Source organism: Galeopterus variegatus, unplaced genomic scaffold (genome assembly GCF_000696425.1).
Source record: "Galeopterus variegatus unplaced genomic scaffold, G_variegatus-3.0.2 Scaffold239, whole genome shotgun sequence".
NCBI classification, from domain to species: Eukaryota; Metazoa; Chordata; class Mammalia; order Dermoptera; family Cynocephalidae; genus Galeopterus; species Galeopterus variegatus.
In genome coordinates, this window is record NW_007726350.1 from 514,369 (window position 1) to 535,424 (window position 21,056).

The 21,056-nt window shown below is 38.7% G+C and overlaps 1 protein-coding gene and 1 non-coding gene across 2 annotated transcripts; both read left to right on the plus strand.

The window, feature by feature from the left end:
* The first annotated feature begins 4,137 nt into the window (after nt 1-4,137).
* Nucleotides 4,138-21,041, plus strand: TRMT61B (tRNA methyltransferase 61 homolog B (S. cerevisiae)). The gene is given in 10 exon segments (XM_008566408.1): nt 4,138-4,160; nt 4,313-4,591; nt 4,593-4,809; nt 4,811-5,152; nt 9,778-9,897; nt 12,509-12,700; nt 18,724-18,815; nt 19,906-20,126; nt 20,839-20,916; nt 20,988-21,041. Coding segments are annotated over 10 exon segments (1,608 nt in total). The 3' UTR covers nt 21,032-21,041.
* On the plus strand, nt 9,610-9,683 carry TRNAN-GUU. The gene has a single exon. It is a non-coding gene; the product is annotated as a tRNA-Asn (tRNA).
* Nucleotides 21,042-21,056: the final 15 nt, after the last annotated feature.

The following is a 21,056-nucleotide window of genomic DNA, read 5'->3' on the forward strand; positions in this document are numbered from 1 at the left end:
TAAATCCATTGCTCCCTTCTTCAGTAGTAATAGAATTTTAGATTTTTAGCTTACATATGTCCAGATGTAATAAAAACTAAGTATATCAGCTTCCCTTGCAGCTAGATGTGGCCATGTGATTAAGTCCTGGTCAATAAAATGTAAACAGAGGTGATATGTGCATTTTAGGGAAGTGTTTCTAAAGAAAAAGGGCATGACTTTCTTCCCTCTTCCCCCTTCTTACTGACTGGGATTGGGATGTGATGGCTAGAGCATGGGAAGCCATTTTGATCTATGAGGTAAACTTTAGAATGGAGACTACACTCAGGATTACCTAACACATCAGACAGAGTGCCACCTTAACCCTGAATTTCCTACCTTCCTATTAGTATACTAACTAATATGCAACCTTACCAAATTGTTTGACTTTACATAGCACAAACTAGAATCACTTATTCAGGCAAGATTTGTTACAGTATGGAAGTTCACACTGGTGAGATTTGTACATGGTCCTGCTAAGGTGTGACCCAAAGCATTTACTATTGTTTATGCTCATTCATAATCTACAATACAAAGAGAAAGTATGAGAAAAGAGTAAAGAGAAAAAGAAAGGAAAAGGGTTTGAGTACAATTGTGTAAAAACAAAACAAAACAAAGAACAGCAATAGATAGAAGAACAGTAGAACAGCACTTGTCCTGGGTGTTTGGATAAGTCCTCTTGAGGTGAGATATGCATGGTTAGGAGCCAATTATACAAAGTGAATGAATGATGAATGAATAGATGAATGGATCTTCCCAAGGTTTTAAGACTTAAAATAATCAAACTCCTCTAAAATTTATGTGTATTCATTATAAGTTTGGTGAATGTATTAGTCTACTTTCTGTTGCTGGTAACAGAATACCTGAAGTGGTAATCTATTAAAAAATAATAATAAAATTTATTTCTTATAGTTTTGGAGGCTGGGAAGTCCAAGGTTGAGAGGTGCGTCTGGTGAGGGCCTTCTTCTTGGTGGGGAGCCTCTACAGAGTCTTGAGGTGGCACAGGGTATCACAAGGCAAAGGCTCAGTGAGTGCACGCTAACATGCTTCTTCCTCTCCTTATAAAGCCACAAGCACCACTTCCGTGATACTTATCCATTAACCCATTAATCTATGAGTCAATTAACCCATTCATATGGACACAGCCCTCACAATCCCATTGCCTCCTGAAGGCTCCATCTCTCAACAATGCCACACTGGGGAACAAACTTCCACACAAGCTTTGGAAGGGACAAACATTCAAACCATAGTAGTAAACAAAGAGAGGGAACATAAACACAAAGTTGAAATGCCTCACAAATAACTTTAAAAACCGGAGGACTTGTTGAGCTCTACAGGGTGAGTTTGGAGTACCTGAGAAAGAGACGAAGAGTGAAAAGAAGAGGCCCAGTGCAGATGTCCTCTGTGGGCCAGGCTGACCAGCAGGAGGGTGGTGGGGATGGAGGTGAGGAGTCAGCTCATTCTCCAAAAGAAGGACCCTGAGGAGGAGGAAAGAAGATCCAAGATCTTCTTCAGGAGAGGAATCTGAAGGAGGACTAATCAGTTCTTGAAATTCTAAAATGATGGCTCACAATGTGAGTGTAAAAACTAAATAAATGTGCAGATACAGAACAAAATATGTAATAACAGATATAATTGGACATGTTTACACATTGAATTGTTTAATGTAGAAGAGTAGATATATAGAAGAGTAGATATCAGGGCTGTTGGTTTTCACATTTCCTGCTTTCCTCCTTCCTTTATTCAACAAATATTTATTGAAGACCTATTGTGTGCCAGGCACTGGAATTATAACGATGGAAAGACATAGTCCTCTCCTCAACAGTCATATCCTCAAACCCGGGAATTGGTAAATAAAGAGCAATTTTCATACAGTATAACATGTGCCATGATAGGTCTAAAGACAGGGCCCACTGAAAGCACAAAGGAGAGGCACTTATCCAGTTTTTTGGAGTCAGTATAAGCCACCATGCTGGTGGTAATGTGAAGTTGATACCCGAAGGACAAGGGGGAGTTATACGAAATAGAAGGATGAAGCACATGCAAAGAGCTAGAGAAGATTTGTGGAACAGGAACCAGTGGTCTAGTTAGACTGGAGATTTTAAAATGTCAGCTATCAAGCCACAGGATTTCTTGACAGCTGTTTGGACTTTAAAGTAATTGCCTGACTATAACAACAGTTCTTTCTTGGCCTTATGTCATAATGTAAACATGAGTTGATGATGAATTCAGAGAATAGTTTCAGCATGCAGATTGACAATTTCACAGGGAAGACAGAAGCAAAGGAAGAACCAAAAATAGAAAGGCTCACACAATGACTTTTTTCTTTTGAGAGTTTAAATGCTCTGAAAGACAGTAAATAAATAAGGAATAATTTTTCAAAATTTATCAATGTACTTTATCACATGTATAGAACAAAATATTTATAACATTGTGTCTGTTATTCAAACAATGGAAAGAAAGGGATGTTATTTTCTGTTTACAGTTTATCTCAAAAATCAAAGATACACCAATTTTCTTCCCATATTTTGTCAATATATCTTCTTTTTTCCAATTGCTTCTTCTGAAATAAGTCAAGTATCATTTAATAATATTTGAGATAATAAAGCAGGAATTTTCCATTTAAAAGCCACCATAGCGTTTAGAATTGAGGAGGTTCCAACTCAGGTCCATATTTGGCAATGATAATCTTCTTAATTTCAAAAACTTGATATCCAAGAATGACTTTTTCTCTAAAGAACGCTACAATGAGAAAAGACAGTGAGAAAAGCCCTAGGCTCCTGGAAAAGATTGGTTATAAGAATTTTTCTTTAAAAAAAAAAAAAAAAAGACCAAACCAAAAGTGAGACATGCAGTTGGGGAAAGAGCAGTTTCTTTATTCATTCGTAGAATTAAAAGAGAGAAATCCTGATGATGAAGTTTATGGTGGCTGATAATCCTAGAAAGCACAGATTAGAAAGTATTAATTTATGTCTTAGTAATAACAAGCTGGCTGGTTAGCTCAGGGTTAGAGTACAGCCTTGTCACACAAAGGTCAGGGGCTCAGATCTCCTTACCAGCCAGCTGACAAAAAAAAAAAAAAGAAATAACAAAATTCATTTACTTTATCAAATTTAAACCAAATTCATACTGAATTCATAGTCCTTTGAACATACTTCCACTATAACTCTAAATCCAACTGTACTGTTGAACAGTCTTTCTAAAGGGTGTTACAGTTCAAAGAGCATGGGCTGTTGAACCAGATTGACCTAAGGAGGAAATCCTGCCAGGCCACTCGTCAGATATGGTACCTTTCCCAAATCGTTTAACCTCCCTGGGTCAGTTTTCTTAGGTGTAAAATGGGAATACTTACTTCTAACAGAGAGTTGTTGTAAACTTGAATAGGATTTAATGTCCCTGGCATTGCCATACCCTTAATAAACTTTTGCCACGTGAACTAATATTAAGCAAACCAGTTAGTGATATTTAATGTTAAATGACTTCAGACTCTAAAGATACCCCTTCCCGTTTTAAGATCCTTCTATTTAGTTTTTGGGAGGGTAAAATACTTAGTTAACTAAATGCTGTATTTTAAATATAAAAAAAATCTGTTGAATAAGCACAGTGAATACTGTCACTTTAATCGCTCTTCCTGGATCATCTGGGGGTGGGGGTGGGGGTGGGGGCAGGCGGGTGGTTACAGCCCACTCAAAAGGGACTCGCTGGGGTTTGGGGAAGGATGTTGCAGTCAATTGGCAAAGAAGGGGTCAGGGGCGGCGCGTTCCAGGCCGTCCGTCAAACGCATCTCCGGGCTGGTCGTACTTATGCATTCTAGGGGGACCGGAGGACGTTCATGTCACGATTACTAGTGAGCTGAGCCTGGTATACGACTTCACAGTTCACGCAGCGCCTTGACAAGTTCTTTCTTTCTTTTTTTTTTTTATGTGACCGGTAAGGGGATCTTAACCCTTGGCTTGGTGTCGCCCGCACCGCGCTCAGCCAGTGAGCGCACTGGCCATCCCTATATAGGATCCGAACCCGCGGGGGGAGCGCTGCTGCGCACCTAAGCACCGCACTCTCCCCAGTGCTCCACGGGCCGGCCCCAAGTTCTGTCTTTCTTAATTCTCCTGTTCCCGGGCGATGCCCGCGGAGATTTATCAGCTGTAATTGTTTACTCTGCCCACACTCCCACGTGGAAAATGGGCCCCCGCGCGTGAGCGGAACATGCTACTGGGACAGCTACTCAGCGAGGACCCCGCAGCTCCCGCGCCCACAGCTCTGCCTACCGCCTTGCCCTCCCCTCCCCGGGACACAGGCGCAGTCGCAGTTGCAGTAGCGGAACTCTTCCAGTTCCTGGGGGCATCGCGGCTGCGTCAGTGCGACAGGCAGCGAGAGGAGGGGCCTCTCCCGGCTTACGTCACGGGTCTGCGACGGCGCCTGCGCACGGCACCATGCTGGCCGGAAGGCCCCGCGAGCTGGCCTTACCAGCTCTCGGGAGGCTGTCCGGGCTGGAAAGCCGTTCACTCCTCCGAGGTCTTGGACGAGAGCTCTTTGAGGGATCCCGGTCCCTGTGTAGCGAGTCCTCGACTAGAGACGCGAAATGGAAAAGGAGAGCGCGAGGCTGCGCAAACGAAAGCCCCAGGCGCAGAATTATCCCCTTCTCTCCCTCTTCGCGTCTCGGACTTTGGGACCAGATGCCTTTCATCACTGGAAAGCCTCAGACTGCCCATGCCGGAGGGGGAGTCACCCCCTCGAGGGCGCGAGGACTCTGGCGGAGACCAGGGTCCGTCCGATCCCGCACTCCAGGGGTCCGGGGGGTCCCTCGCTGCTCGCCCTGGCCCAGTCCGCGACCGAGGTCGAAGAACGTTGTGTCTCCCCTTCCTGCTCAACTTCCAGAGAGGGACCCTTTCGGGCTGGGGAGCTGATTTTAGCTGAGACTGGGAAGAGAGAAACACAATTTAAGAAATTGTTTAAGTCGAGCAATTCCGGATACTTAAATAGTAACTGGGGGTCAGTCGCGTTCAGCGAGATCGTGGGGAAGTTCCACGGCCAGATACTCAGGAGTTCCTCTGGTAAGCAGGTCATGCTGAGGAGGCCGACATTGGAAGACTATGCACTATTGATGAAAAGAGTGTCTGCCATAACATATCCAAAGGTAATGCGGTGGGGATTAGGTGGTATTGGTTCGAGAAAGCAAAGACAGATGCAGTACGACAGTCCTGATTAAGCACATCACGGAACGTTTGAATTTTTTATCGTTCCCAACTTTTTAAAAAATAAACCAATGAACATGGCTTTTACGTATCTTGTCATGAGGAGGAATAAACCAGATTTTAATTTTGACTTGGGATTCTCAATTCCCTAATCTGTAAAATGCAGAGAATGTCAACTTGCTGTTAGAGTGATGTGGACTCACTAGGCACATAATGAGTACTTATATTTGTTCCCCATTACTCTTAAGTTTGCAAATTCAGAAATCAAGAGAATGTTGAACTTTTGGGGGGACAATTTTGTAGTAGGCATTTTAATAATCATATTTAGTTTAATAAGGCGTGCTACTAGAGATGTATTTTAGCAACACTAGATATTATTACTATACTTTTCCATTTAGGAAAAAAACAAAAGTCTAGTATTAACAGCTAACATTAAATACCATACATGAAACGAGTATTCTTTGTAAATGAGTTAACTGCCTAGTTCCTAGTTTCAATCGTATACCAATCGCCTATTGCTAGTGGTTTATTTCAATCCTTAATTAGTCAACAGTCCTTGAGTAGAATGTCTCTTTGTAACACAACTCCTTTCTCCAGATGAGGATTCATTCATTATTTATTCAGCAAATACTGTAATTGACCACCTTCTATATTCAAGGCACTGTTTTAGTCCTTGCTCTCAACATAGGTCTTACATTCTAGAGGGGGTGGCAAAAAACAAACAAGTAAATGAAAGAACAAGGTAGTACTAAGTACCATGAAAACAAATAGATTAACAATGACATTGTGTCGGGTGGGCTGGGGGAGGAGAACACTTATGTCGGGTGATTAGAGAAGGTCTCCAAGGAGGTACATTTGATAGGAAACCTAAATAAGGAGGAGCCAGCCTTACAAAGACCTAGAAGCAGAGCGTTCTTGTGAAGGGAGAAGTATTGCAGAGTTCTTATTGTGGCCTGAGTGGGTCAGGTGAGGGAGGGACCTGATATGGGATGCGGTTGGAGAGAGAATTTTATTCTATGTCTAGTGGGGAACCAGTGGAATGTTCTAAGTAGGAATCCGATTTGAAGAGGTGTAGCCAGGGACTAAGAAAACCTTCCCCCAGGGGCTTTAGGATAATGGGGTATCATAAACTCTTGACGGAAACTTTCATTGTCTCCATCACTTCTCTACCCTTAAGACTAAAAGTATTAGTCATAATAAAAGACTTTTGGGATTTCATCTTGCTTCATTATGTCTTTTTTATCCCCACTAGACAAAACTGAGAATTTATAAAGATATAACTTTAAAGCACTGTCTTTCCGTTTGTCACAAATGAAAGTCATGGTGTGCCACTCAGTGGAGGAATTTAAATGGACTTGCTAGGTGTTGACTTTTCTTTTTGTCTCCCAAAACTGGCTGCAGGAAATTTGACTTCAACCTTTACAACTTTGAAATGCTTTTTGAGGGAATACCTCAAATGATTTTTAAAAGCCGATTTCCCCGTTAGAATTACAGTCGTCCCTTGGTATCTGTAGATGGTAATCATATCCGTGGATGCTCAAGTCCCTGATATAAAATGGCGTATAATTTGCATATAACCTACGCACATCCTCCTGTACACTTTAAATCATCTCTAGATTACTTATAATACCTAATACAATGTAAATGCTGTTTAATAGTTATAATACTGTACTGTTTAGGGAATGATGACAAGAACGAGTCTTTATGTGTTAAGTACAGATGCAGTTTTTAAAAAAAAATATTTTTGATCCATGGTTGGTTTAATCCAGTGTTGCAGAACCCACGGATATGGAGGGGCAACTGTACATAGTTTTGTCTTAATGTAAAAAATAGGTCAGTGAGAACAATTTTACATTAACTTCCTAACAATTACTTCTGAAATGTCAACATTTCACATTGGTCAATATCAAGCACTTTTAGCTTTGGAGTAGAAATAGAAATGGCAACAGTAGTCATATTTTCTAATTAATCTTTTCTGCTGACTTGCATAATTATGACACTTATATAAGGACAATTGGATAGTAGAAATTGTTGCCACTTAATAATAACTAAATTGCAGCTCAATTAAAATCTTAGGCTAAGGGCCGGCCCGGTGGCGCACTGGAGAGTGCGCCACTTGGGAGCGCAGTGGCGCTCCCGCCGAGGGTTCGGATCCCATGTGGAGACCGGTTCCCGCTCACTGGCTGAGCGGGGTGCGGGCTCAACACCGAGGGTTGCGATCCTGTTGCTGGTCCCTGGTACGGGCGCGACACTGAGGGTTGCGATCCCATTACCGGTCAGTAAAAAAGACAAAAAGGAAAAAAAAATCTTAGGTTAAGAAGGAAAAATAAAAAACCTTAGTCTGAGGATTAGATTTTATGCTTTGGATTAATTAGGGAAGAGATTAGAATTCCTGTTGCAGAAAAAAAATGTAAGTCTAAAAGGGTTGTTTGACAGCCTGAAGTTTTATAACTTGATTACCTCTACAAAAAAAACCAAACCCTGAAGTTTTAAAACTGTAGAAAACTCAGTAGTAGAGTGATATTTCATAACTCTGGAGAAGTCTCCCAGCAGCCTCAAGTCCTTTTTGGAAGGAGGCAGAGAAATGAATAAAAGCTAATGTCTCACCATGTCTTTAGTGGGATCCAATCTAGAAAACTCACTCTGTTGAGAACTTGTAACTTGAATGAATGGCAGGAAGCAAAAACTAAAGTGTGCTCCAGTTTTTTTATTTTATAATGTACCAGGTTTCTGTATCTTCTATGAAATATCCAAGAAAATGGAACAACCTTCTCTAGGGTATTCCATTGAAATGACTGCCCAAGCTGCCTCCTACTCCTACGTGAAGTTGTCTCTGCCCACTTTCCAGTTCTACTCCAAGCAAGGGACCCAGTACATAGGAGAGAAGAAGACTAAACATTTGTGAACAAAACTTTTTGACTAATACATCTTAAAAATTATATGTCTGTCATTTGGTTGAAGCCTTAGTCCAGCATTTCAGAAGAATACATTTTGGCTTTTAATTAGATGACTATACCAGTTAAATATTTACTTTTGCAATCAAAACTATACTTAATTCACAATTTTGTTATGACTGGACAAAAGGACCCTAGAAACCTCCTCCTTTTAGAATTTTCGCAAGCAGCTTTTCCCAGAGAAGGAAAAGACGGTAAAAACTTGTTGGATGTGCTGCTTAATAGCAACTTTTGAAGATTTGGTATTGGGGGAATATTGAAATAAATGCTGATTTAAAATTCTCTCTGTAACATTTGGTGTAGAGTAATGGTCAGCAATGTGATCTTTGGAGTTCAACATCAATTCTACTCCTGACTTTCCCACTTAATTCCTGGCAATGTGACCTTGGGTAAATTACTTAACCTCTAGTTTCTCATCTTTATAATAAGGATGATGATACTTTTCTCATATTATTATTCTGATTAAACAAGATAATGTATGAAAGCAGTTTGCACAGTTACAGAAGCCTGGCATGTGGTAAAGTTTCAATAAACAGCTCTTATTACTGTTTTCTATAATATTCCTGTTGTACTAACAAAAACAATTCTTAGATTGTAGTGTTTGGCAAATGGGTCCTCTGGTCTATTCCTAATATCTTAATTCTAAATTAGAAGTTCATCATTTCACAGAGAGCTTTAACAGCTTCCTAACTGGTCTTCCTGCTTCTAATTTTTCTTTAGTGTATCCTTATTCCCTTGCCAGATTAATCTTCATAAAATGCCTTTATATCACCTCGGTGACATGCTCCCAAGTTGCTTACCAGGCCAAGTTCAAAGCCTCAGACTGGCATTTAAACCTCTCCTTATCTCTCTTCCTGCAATGAGCAAACTGTGTTTATTCTCCCTCCGCTTTGTTTAAAGCTGTTCCTACCTTGTGACTGTTTCTTTAAATTCTCTTCTATTTGTCTTTGAGCTGGGCAGTCTGCTGCTTTCTTCTTTCCCTGAGCTCCCATTATACTGATTGTCTATAATTTTATTTTTATTTATTTATTTATTTATTTATTTATTTTTGTCTTTTGTCTTTTTCCATGTCCGGCAACGGATTGCAACCCTCAGTGTTGCGCCCGTACCGGACCGGGGACCGGCAATGGGATCGCAACCCTCAGTGTTGCTCCCGCGCCTCGCTCAGCCAGTGAGCGGGAACCGGTCTGTATGTGGGATCCGAACCCTTGGGCGGGAGCGCCGCCGCGCTTCCCAAGCGGCGCACTTATCCAGTGCGCCACCGGGCCGGCCCGATTGTCTATAATTTTAGTATTATTCTGAAGTGCTGCCTTATTTGCTAATTGATTCTTGAATCTCTCTTACTTCATCAAGCAGAAGCTCTTTGTAGGCAGGGCCAGAGTCTAATCCTTTTTTTCCTCCCTTCTCCATGTTCAACATAGTGTATAAGGGTAGGTGATGGGGCTGGCCGATTAGCTCAGTTGGTTAGAGTGTGGTGCTGTTAACACCAAGGTCCAGGGTTCGATCCCCATACCAGCTAAACACAGGAAAAAAAACAACAACAACAACAACAGATAGGTGCTCAGTACATACGTATTGGTTGCTGAGTCTCTCATACTGTGCTTCAATCATAGGGTCTGAGTATGACACTGCTGATGATGAATTTCAACCCAGGTGATACTGTTTTGGAAGCTGGCTCAGGCTCTGTAGGAATGAGCTTATTTTTATCAAAAGCAAGTAAGATACTAGGTTAAGTGAGATGGATCTCGATGACAAAGAAAACATTCAATTTGTTCATAATAATGAAAAGTTAAAGAGAGAAAGATAATTGGGAAAATGCTTGCATAACTTTGTGCTAGAGAGCATTCTCCTTAAAACCAAATGTAGGTAACTATTTTTCTTTCTGTTTTGTATATTTTTTTCAGTCACTCTATCTATCCCTCCATTTTCTTTGTTTTCTCTTGTTCCATGCTTTTGAATTCTAACATTTTTTTTTTTTTTGAAAGTAAACTTTTTACTGGAGCAAAACACAGCTACAGAAAAGAGTGCAGATCATAAGTGTATACCTTAATGAATAATTATATAATGACCACACTCATGTAGTTATTACCCATATCAAAGTAGGGAATGTTCCTACACCACAGAAATCTCCTCATGTCACCTCCCAGTTTCTTTCCTCCCCAAGGGTGACCACTATTCTGACTTTTATCACCATGGGTTAGTTTTGCCTGTTTTGAACCTTATATAAATGGAATCATACAGTATGTACTCTTTTATATCTGGCTTCCTTCATTCATCATTATTTTTATTAGATTTAGCCATTGCATATAGCAGTAGCTCTTTCATTTTAGTTGCTGTATAGTACTCCATTTTATAAATAAATCACAATTTATTTATCCACTTTGTTGATGGACGTTTGAGTTGGAATAGTGGAATATTACCAATAGTGCTGCTCTGAACATTCTTGTACTCTTTTTTGAGGGTATAAACATGTACACTTTATTGTTGAATAATAGTGCCAGGTGAATACTCAGTATGATCAGCTGCTGCAGAAGAGTTATATACTGTTAGGGCTAAGGTATTGTAGTTGTTCATAAATTAATCATAATACAGAATATCTAAGTTAAAGCTACATTATGAAGAGTTCTCTTTGGAAAAGTCTCTAAAAATTGTCAGTTGATAAAAGTACTGCTTGAAGGTAGGTACCTGATCAAAAGCCAAGTGGTATGTATTAAACATAAATTTATTTTTATGCTCCTACCACTGTACTTCTCGTTACCGTTATCCTAGTTGATTAGTGCCCTCTTTGACGACCTAATTCCTCTGAGTGTTAGGGTGGCTTTGCTCGTCTGGCTTCCTGTGCAGTGTTCCCATGCCTAGATCATAATAGACCACTGAACAGTAACACATTCTCTTTGGGAAGATTTTATAAAGATTACAGTTAGAAATATACTGAAATTAGACTTAGACCTTTTGTTCTTTGACCTAAGGCCATCACATACAAATATAATCCAGGTTATGCCCGGTCCATAAATTTGTGCTGGGCTCTTCAGATCTTTTGTTTGACTCTTTTCTGTACATAATTAAAGGCAGTCACTTCTTCACAATCTGTGACAAATTCCTAAATTTTCTTTCATTTGACAAAATAGATTATAAAAATTTGTGAGACAGGAGAAGTGCCCATTCTCTAAAATCTATGGTATTGGAGGAGTGTCAAGGTATGAATAATCCCACACTATGAGTGAGCAAGAAATTATTGCTATTTACCTTTAGGATAGAGATCTCTTTCCTCATGTTTTTCTTTTCCAATTGTTTAGCTTATGCGACAAATTAATTTTTATGCCCTGAGAACACAAGGACTTGCAGCTGGAGTTACATTTCAAAAGACATCCTGGAATTTAAACTTTTCATTAATAAACTATAGACTGATTGATCAGGATAGTCTCCAAATGCTATCAAATCACCTCAGATAGAGGTGGGCAGCAAGTTAATTGCTTTAAGTTAAAATGTAGTACTATTCTCTGGAACTGCAGTATTACTATGCTAAACAGTTTGAAAGTTCTTGAGATGCACACGAAAATACAAATACTTGTTGAATATAGGACAGGTTCAACCTCATCCATAATAAAAGTAGTACAAATTAAAACCATAATGATATACTTTATTCACTTTTTTAGATTGACACAGATAAAAAGTTTGATAACTTTGTAGGGGAGAGTATGGAGAAATAGGCACTCTGATACATTGTTGGTAGAAGTACAAATTGGTACCACTTTTTTGGAGGACAATTCATTAATATTTTTCAAAATAAAAAATTCACATACCCCTTGAGCAAGCAATTAATTCCATTTTTAGAACTTTATCCTATGGTGGTGTACTGGCTCCTAGTACAAAGTCTTAGGCACAAGAATTTCCACTGTAGTATTGCTTATATTAGCATAAGACTAGAAATAAACTAAATGTTCATCTGGAGGTGTCTGGTTAAATAAATGATGGCATAGTCATACAATAGAGTATAATAGCTGTTAAAAAGAATGCAGGACATCCATAATCCCTGAAATGACATTAGTAAGTAAGAAGGAAGGTGCAGGACAGTGTGTTAGTACAGTGTGTATTAAAAACAGAAATACTTGTATGCTTGGATAGGCACTGACTCTTCTGGGAAGGGTAAATAACTGGTAATATGGTTGTTTCTGAGAGAGAGATTGCTTGGGGATCAGGGATGGGACGGAGACTTTTGTAACCATGAACTATTTGTATTATTTTTTCACATACGTGTAATACCTTTGCAAAATAAATTTTTGACACTTTTTTATAAACTAATTAATATGTACTATGAAATATCATAAATTATTTTTTACTTAGGTTGGATCACAAGGACGAGTTATAAGTTTTGAAATATGAAAAGACCACCATGATCTGGCTAAGAAGAATTACAAACACTGGCTTGATTCATGGAAAATAAGTCATGTAGAAGAATGGCCAGACAATGTGGATTTTATTCATAAGGATATTTTAGGAGCAAGTGAAGACATAAAATCTTTAACATTTAATGTGGTAAGTTTTCTAAAGTAGGTCCTATGTTATTACTTTGAGTACAAAGAAAACAAGGATCAGGCTTATTTCGTACGGGCAAGGATCTTCATTATTTGGCCCATTTCTGCCTCTAGGAGTGGAAAGATTATTTTCCTTTAATATCATGATTAGATTTGGGGCAGAGACATACTAAGTCAGGTGCCAAGGTTGTCAATAAATGTGGATAATGACTAAAGACTAGGAGGAATAGTTGAGCATCATGAATGTTGGTATTTCCAGGATAAAGGAAAAATAATTTGGAAGCAGTATTGGGAGAATATTGAGGATATCGCCTAACTTCAGTTGTGAGATTTGGGGAAATCACCAACTTCCATTTGAAAGGGAATATGCAAGAGGCATCTTTAGACAGTTAAAGTCAAGATGTAGAGAGGAGTATTCATTAAAGATGTTGAAGATGGAGGCATTTATCATGTACAGAGCTCCAGAAAGTAGGGTTGGAAGGATTTGTGAGGAAGAAGAGCAGTAGGAGTTTGAGTTAGGGGGAAGCAGAGTAGTATGAAGATGGAAGGAAAGAAGACAAGAGAGGATGATATTGTAAGCTGTGATCAGAGACAGTGGAGACGTGCAACAAGGAGGTATTAGCTGGCTTCAGAATTTCAGAATTCTAGTATAAGCTGCCTTATCCTTGGTGATGCCACTTAGCAGTTCATAGTTTGACTGAGGCCTGGGACAAGAGTCTTCCTTGCTTTCATCAATTGGCTGCTTGGAGGTTGGAGTATTTTGGTGATGAAACAAAGTTCAAAGAGGAGCGAAAATTATTTTTATCAGCACTGGTTTCTATTTCTAATATGACTAAAGTGTATAGTTTTAGTGGCACAGCTTACTGGACACAAAGACCACAGTTCTTTTTCCTCACCTCTGTTTGGCTTGCATATTACAGTCAATAAGGGAGAAGGGGCTCTACTTACGCCATTTATAGGAATGTCAAAAATACCTAGTAGATTAATTGGTCATCAGAATTTTGCTTGATAAGCATGAAACACAACAGAGGGTTTAAACAATATTGTTGAAGCTTTGTATAAACCTGTTGAACCATTCCTATTCTAAAAAGAATACTTATTAGATTTATTCAGTTGAATCTTTCTTGAATAATAGTGCCAGATGAATATTCAGTATGAGAGAATATAGAAAGAGGAGGGGTATGAACTGCTGGGAAAGTTACATACTGTTAGGACCAAAGAATTATAGTTGGTGTTCATAAATAAAGTAATCATAATATAGAACTATAAAGTAAAGGCTAGATTATGAAGAATTTTCTTTTCTTTAAAAAGTCTCTAAAAATTATCAGTTGGCAAAAGAACTGCTTGAGGGTAGGTGCCTGATCAAAAATAAAAAGGTATATATTAAACATAAATTTCTTTTCATGTTCCTACCACTTTTGTTTCTGGTTACTTTTATCCTAGTTGATTATTGCCCCCTTTGACTACTTAATTCCTCTCCTAGCTGCCATCTCACCTTCTAGACCTTCCCTCTTCCAATTCATTCCCATCATTTCTAGATTAATCTTTCTAAATTATACTTCTGGTCCTGTCACTGTCCTGCTGAAAAACCAATCAGAAGCTTTTCATTCAAAAACTTTTGGTATCCTTCCGAATCTGATTTCAACTTTCCTTTCTACTTCAGACCTTTATGTAACCTGCCTATACTCCTGTCGACCAAAATTTGGTAAATGAATAAAAAAGATGTTAAACCACAAAGACAACAAGAATGCAAAAAGAGACAATGGCTAATAAAAAGGGTTTAACAAATTTTGGAAGCATCCTTACTAACCATCAGGAGAGGAATGGACACAATAAAATACCAACAATAAATATACTATGTCTGAATTAATCTCAAAGACATGATGCTTAATGAAAAAGAGCACTATAAAAGAATATGTGTGAAGCGGCCACATATATGTAAAATTTAAAGTATACAACATGTACTGTTTATAGCTGTAGATACAGGTTGTAAAACTATACGATTATTTGGGAATGTTACCAGTTTCAAGACAATGACTATTTCTGAGAAGGAAGAGAAAGGAATAGAGGGAAATAGGTTTTGGAGTTTATTCAGCCTGGTTCACTGCTGGGCTCAGTAATAGAGAATGTGACCTTGGGTAAGTTATTTGATCTTTCTGTGCCCCTGTTGGCTCATGTGTTAAACATGAACAATAATAGTACCTATTTCATAGAGTTGTTGTGGGTTAAATGGGAGAATTCACATAAAGTGCATAGAACAGTGCCTGGTACATAAAAAGTATTAAATAAATGTTAGCTATGGTTTTCATCTTTATGATTTCCCTCCTTTCTCTTTTTTCTCCACCTATTTAAATTCTACTCTTCCTTCAAAGCTTAGATCAAAGGTCATCTCCTGCATGGAATATCTCTTAATCATCTAGCTGGAGGATTATTACCTTCCTCTGAATTACCAAACCACTTAGTTTCTTGACTCAATAAGCATTTACTAAGGATCTGCTATGTGCCATGTACTGTGCTAAAACAAAAATGAATTATACATTCAAAGGAGCTTTCAATCTAGAAGAAGAGATAGACATATAAACAGCAGTTACTCAGAAGTATAAAATACCACGGCTGTAGAATTAGGTACAATGAGGAGATGAAGCTGCAAATGCAGTCACAAGGGGCTAAACAATGAAAAATATGTGTATATATTAAGCGAGGGCATATGGACACTATCTGGTAGATAATGAAAAACTATTGATAAATTTTTAAGTAGGACAGTAGAATGTCCAGATTCCTGTTTTAGAATAATTCTGGTGGAAGAATGGAAACTGGAAGTCTTCAAAGAAAACCATTGTAATATTTCAACAAGATGTGATGAGGTCTTGACCTACTGCAGTGGCAGTAGGATTAATTTGAGAAACACTTAAGAGGTAGATTTGTGGGACTTTAACTCACACAGAAGCATCAAAACCCCACAGATTCTCAAAAGAGAATTCAAGGTAAAGAAAGTAACTCCGTGGGCCGGCCCGTGGCTCACTCGGGAGAGTGTGGTGCTGATAACACCAAGGCCCCGGGTTCGGATCCCATATAGGGATGGCCGGTTCGCTCACTGGCTGAGCGTGGTGCTGACAACACCAAGTCAAGGGTTAAGATCCCCTTACTGGTCATCTTTAAAAAAAAAAAAAAAGTAACTCCAAGTTTCTGGTTTGAGTGACTGAGCGAGTGGTAATTGAAAAGAGAACATTCAGGAGGATTAGCAGTTTTCTTGGTTATCTGATTTTGGTCCTTGTCAATAATATAGTAAAACTACAGTCTAAGAACCTATTTATGCCATCATGTCGACCCTTTGATTCAGTCACTGAAATCCCTACTTGGATATATGATAGGCATCTTAAACTCATGTCCAATCTGATTCTAGATTATTTCCCCCAAGTTTGCTCTTTCCATAGTCACCATCATTTTCCTTATTAGTAATTGACATCTCCATTCTTTCAGTGGCTTGGGCTGAAAACTTTGGATTCAATCTTTTTTTTTTTTTTTTTCCTTTTTGTCTTTTTTCGTGTCCGGCAACGGATCGCAACCCTCAGTGTCGCGCCCATACCGGACTGGGACCGGCAACGGGATCGCAACCCTCGGTGTTGCACCTGCACCTCGCTCAGCCAGTGAGCGGGAACTGGTCTGTATGAGGGATCCAAACTCTCGGCGGAAGGCGCCACCATGCTCCCAAGCGGCGCACTGTAGCAGTGCGCCACCGGGCCGGCCCTGGATTCAATCTTGACTCTTCTCTTTTCTCATATCCCACAGCCAATTCTAATTGGCTTTACCTTCGCAATACATACCATGTCATACCCACTGCTGTTTGCTATTGCAAGCCACCATCCTTGCATTCTCACTGTCTTTTCTGCATATAGATTTTTTTTTTTTTTTATTGTTTGGTGGGTGTCTGGTAAGAAGATCTGAACCCTTGACTTTGGCGTTATCAGAACCACATTCTAACCAAGTGAGCTAACCGACCAACCCTGTATGTAGATTTTAAAAATAAGTCATAGTATACTTAATGCCACTGAACTGTACAGTTAAGTTGATTAAAATGGCAAATTTTACATTTCTTTTACCACACACAAAAAAAGTTAAAAAAAAATCAAGTTATGTCATTCTTTAAAACTCTCCAGTGGCTTTTCTCTTTGTATACAGAAAATCTTGCTAAAGCCTGCAGGATTTTCCATAATCTGTCCCTCCCCTAGTCCCACCACATCCCCACTATCTTAGACTTCATCTCTTACCACTTTCCCCCTTCTGTCTCTTCAGACTCCCCAGGAAGCCTGCTGCCTCCAGCATTTGTATTTGCTACTCTCTACTCCTAGAGCACTGTTCCTCCCTAAATTTCCACAGGGTAAGCTAATCATTTTCTTCAGGTTTCTTCACTGACTAACCTATGTCTAAAATGGAACCTCCTTTCCCTGCCCTGTCACTCTGTCCCTCTTATTTTGCTTTATAATTCTATAGTTCTCCATGTCACTCATCACTTTCTGTCCTATGTGTTTCCAAAAAGTTCATGGAAAGATAAGTATTATCTATCTCTTTTTTTGGTGGCTGGCTGGTACTGTATTATCTTTCAATTCTGTGTTTCCATGAACTTTTTGAAGTACCCTTGTATTTAATGGATTTTTGTTTAATGTCTATCCCTTTATTAGAATATAAGTTCTCACGAAACAAAATAGAATATAAATTCCCATTATATCTTTACCACTTAGTAAAACGCTTGGCATGTAGAAGGTGCTTAATAAATATTTGGTGAATAAATTAATAATGAATGATGTCCCTTGACACAGTAATACTGTTTTAAAAACACATAAGCGGGCCGGCCCGGTGGCGCACTTGGTAGAGTGCAGCGCTTGGGAGTGTGGCGGCGCTCCCGCTGAGGGTTCGGATCCCATATAGAGACTGGTCCACTCACTGGTTCAGCGCAGTGCGGGCGCGACACCAAGGGTTGCAATCCCGTTGCCGGTCGCGGTACGGGCGCGACACCAAGGGTTGCGATCCCATTACCGGTCACGAAAAAAGACAAAAAGGAAAAAATTAATAAATAAATAAATAAATAAAAACACATAAGCAAAGAATAATTTATCATTTAGTAAATATATGCACCAACAACTCTAAGCTTTCTGGAGTTATTCAATAATAAATGTTACTTTATTTTTTATTTTGACCAGACTTGCTTTCAATTCATTTTTTATTTGAAAATTTCAATCATTTATTTACTCATTATACTTATTTGGCATCTTTTGTGAAAATAGCCTTGAACTCTGCAATTGATTAAAGAATAAGGAAGAAATAAGGGACATGTTTCTTGTATATTAGACCCTATAAAATTAATATCCAGAGCTTTTCCTTTGAACATAAAAAATTAAAACATTTTTGAAATAATATGAATTTTTATTGCCAAGGCTGGACTAAAGATTTAAATTTATAAAATTTTGGCAGTAGAAATTCACATTATCTCAAATATGTTTTAATGTATTATGTTGTAATGGCATGTCTTGCACTTGGCGGTATTGATAATACAGGAATCTTTCTTTGACTATATTCATAATCACATACATTGTCAAAGAAAGATTCCTGTATTATCAGTATTGCCTAGTGCAGGACATACCATTATGATTTTTATATACAGTCAAGTACGATGACAGATTGTATAATAGTAAACATACCCTTGGGAAGCAGTAAAATGACAGTTAATAGGACTATTGTAACAAATGAAATACTTTAACTAGCTAATTGCTTTCCAAATGGGTGTCATTTCACCACAATAAGAAAAGAAAACCTGGGCCAGCCCATGGCTCACTTGGGAGAGTGTGGTGCTGATAACACCAAGGCCTCAGGTTCGGATCCCTATATGGGGATGGCCGGTTCGCTCACTTCTGAGAGCGTGGTGCTGACAACACCAAGTCATCTTTTTTTAAAAAAGAAAAGAAAACCTATGCTTTATTTAAACAGAATCAGACTGATTCAATTCTCTTTCCCCTTCTCCCCCAACAGGTATATTTGGATCTGTTAAATCCTCAAGTTGCTTTGCCTGTTTTATACCCAAATCTTAAACAGGGTGGTGTATGCACTTTATATCTAGCAAAGTGAGTAATGGAGCTGTTTTAACGTGTAACGTGTAAAAATCTGTGTAAAGTGATTTTTTTTTTTTTTTAAAAGATGACCGGTAAGGGGATCTTAACCCTTGACTTGGTGTTGTCAGCACCACGCTCAGCCAGTGAGCGAACCGGCCATCCCTATATGGGATCCGAACCCGGGGCCTTGGTGTTATCAGCACCGCACTCTCCCGAGTGAGCCACTGGGCCGGCCCTGTGTAAAGTGATTTTTAAATACACTTTTAGTTTGCCTGAGTACCAGACTAAAATGTTCATTTTGTAGGGCCGGCCCATGGCTCACTCGGGAGAGTGCGGTGCTGATAACACCAAGGCCCCGGGTTCGGATCCCATATAGGGATGGCCGGTTCGCTCACTGGCTGAGCGTGGTGCTGACAACACCAAGCCAAGGGTTGAGATCCCCTTACCAGTCATCTTTTTAAAAAAATTAAATTAAATTAAATTAAGTTAAAAATTAAAAAAAAAATAAAATGTCCATTGTGTAACTGAATAAAGTATATATGTTATCTCATAAAACTGTTATAAAATCACACATGTCCTGGGCCGGCCTGCTACAGTGCGCCGCTTGGGAGCGCAGTGGCACTCCCGCCGAGGGTTCGGATCCCACATACAGACCGGTCCCCGCTCACTGGCTGAGCGAGGTGTGGGCGCAACACCGAGGGTTGCGATCCCGTTGCCGGTCCCGGTCCAGTACGGGCACGACACTGAGGGTTGCGATCCGTTGCCGGACACGAAAAAAGACAAAAAGGAAAAAAAAAAATCACACATGTCCCAAATTCAGTTATATTGCTATTTAAATCATCCTTTGCATAAATAGTAATATCAGATGCATATTTCTTCTGACAGTTTTGAAGAGAAGTTTTTAAAGTGTAAAGTTAAATTATGGTCTCTGTATTTTTTTTACTTAGTATCCTGTGAAATTACTATTATGTGCCCTAATTTGCATTTTACTCCCCTCCAACTTAACTATAGCATTTAAATGGGGGTAAGAGGTATAGTGAACTTAAATATAAAGTTATTATTTTACTAGAAATGTAAAGTATATTTTTCACTTTTCTGAAAGCATCACACAGGTTATTGAACTTTTAGATGGAATCCGCATCTGTGAACTCTCATGTGAAAATATAAGTGAGGTCATTGTCAGAGATTGGTTGGTTTGCCTTGCAAAACAAAAAAATGGAATTTTATCTCAAAAACTAAAACCTAAAATCTACACAAATTTACAACTACATTCTCAAAAGAAAATTGGAGTTGAAGGTGAGATGTTTCAAGAGGATGATCATGGTGAGCTTTGATTTTATTTTATTCATGTGTTTGCAGTAATAAATGGAGAATGGGTTCCTGAGTGTACTGACCAATAGATTATAAAAATATTCTTCAGGGATTTTTTTCCCCAATAGAAATTGAAATGTGATATTTAATTTTTAAAGGAAAATGTCTAAGGGATAGAACAATTACTTTTCCTGCTTTTTTTGTAAAACTCTGGTATCTTTGAGGAATTGAGCTTCTTATAATATTCATATTTTCTTCATCACAAGGATCTTGGCTTGTGAAATAATTTAAATACACTAAGGAATGTTTTTAATTTAAATCAGTGATCATTAGTGAAGAAAATGAATTTAATAAGACCTGCTATGCCAATAGCTTGTATTTCAAAAAGCAACTTCTAAAATGCTGCTGGGATTCTTCAAAGAACTAAGAGTAGGTCCTTGTTGTGTGTACGCATTATATAAACCATGAACAAGTTTTCAGATATCCATTGATTTATGATATGGGCTTATCCATTTGGTTATAAAGCCATATATAACTTTATCATGTAATCATTGACAAACTATTTCTATACGATAACAGGCAGAGTAGCTCCAGAACAAACACTAGAAAAAATGTCTGAACGAAACTTAGAGTAAAGGGACAGTAATTTATATTTTAACAGTTTTTGTGAACAATTTATAAAATATTTTGTGTGGCTTATAGTACATATTTTGTTCTCCAACAGAAGAATCACATTCTGATTTTCCATATGGATCATTTCCCTATATTGCTAGACCTAAACACTGGCAAACTGGTCATACAGGTGAGTAATGTTTTCAGACTATTTATATTAAATGATGTTTTTTCTTCTACTTTTTTCCCCTCTTAAATTAGCTTTTCTTGTCAAGTTGAGGAAGTTCAAACCACAATTCAACTGAGTACCCCAGATGACAGCAACTGATT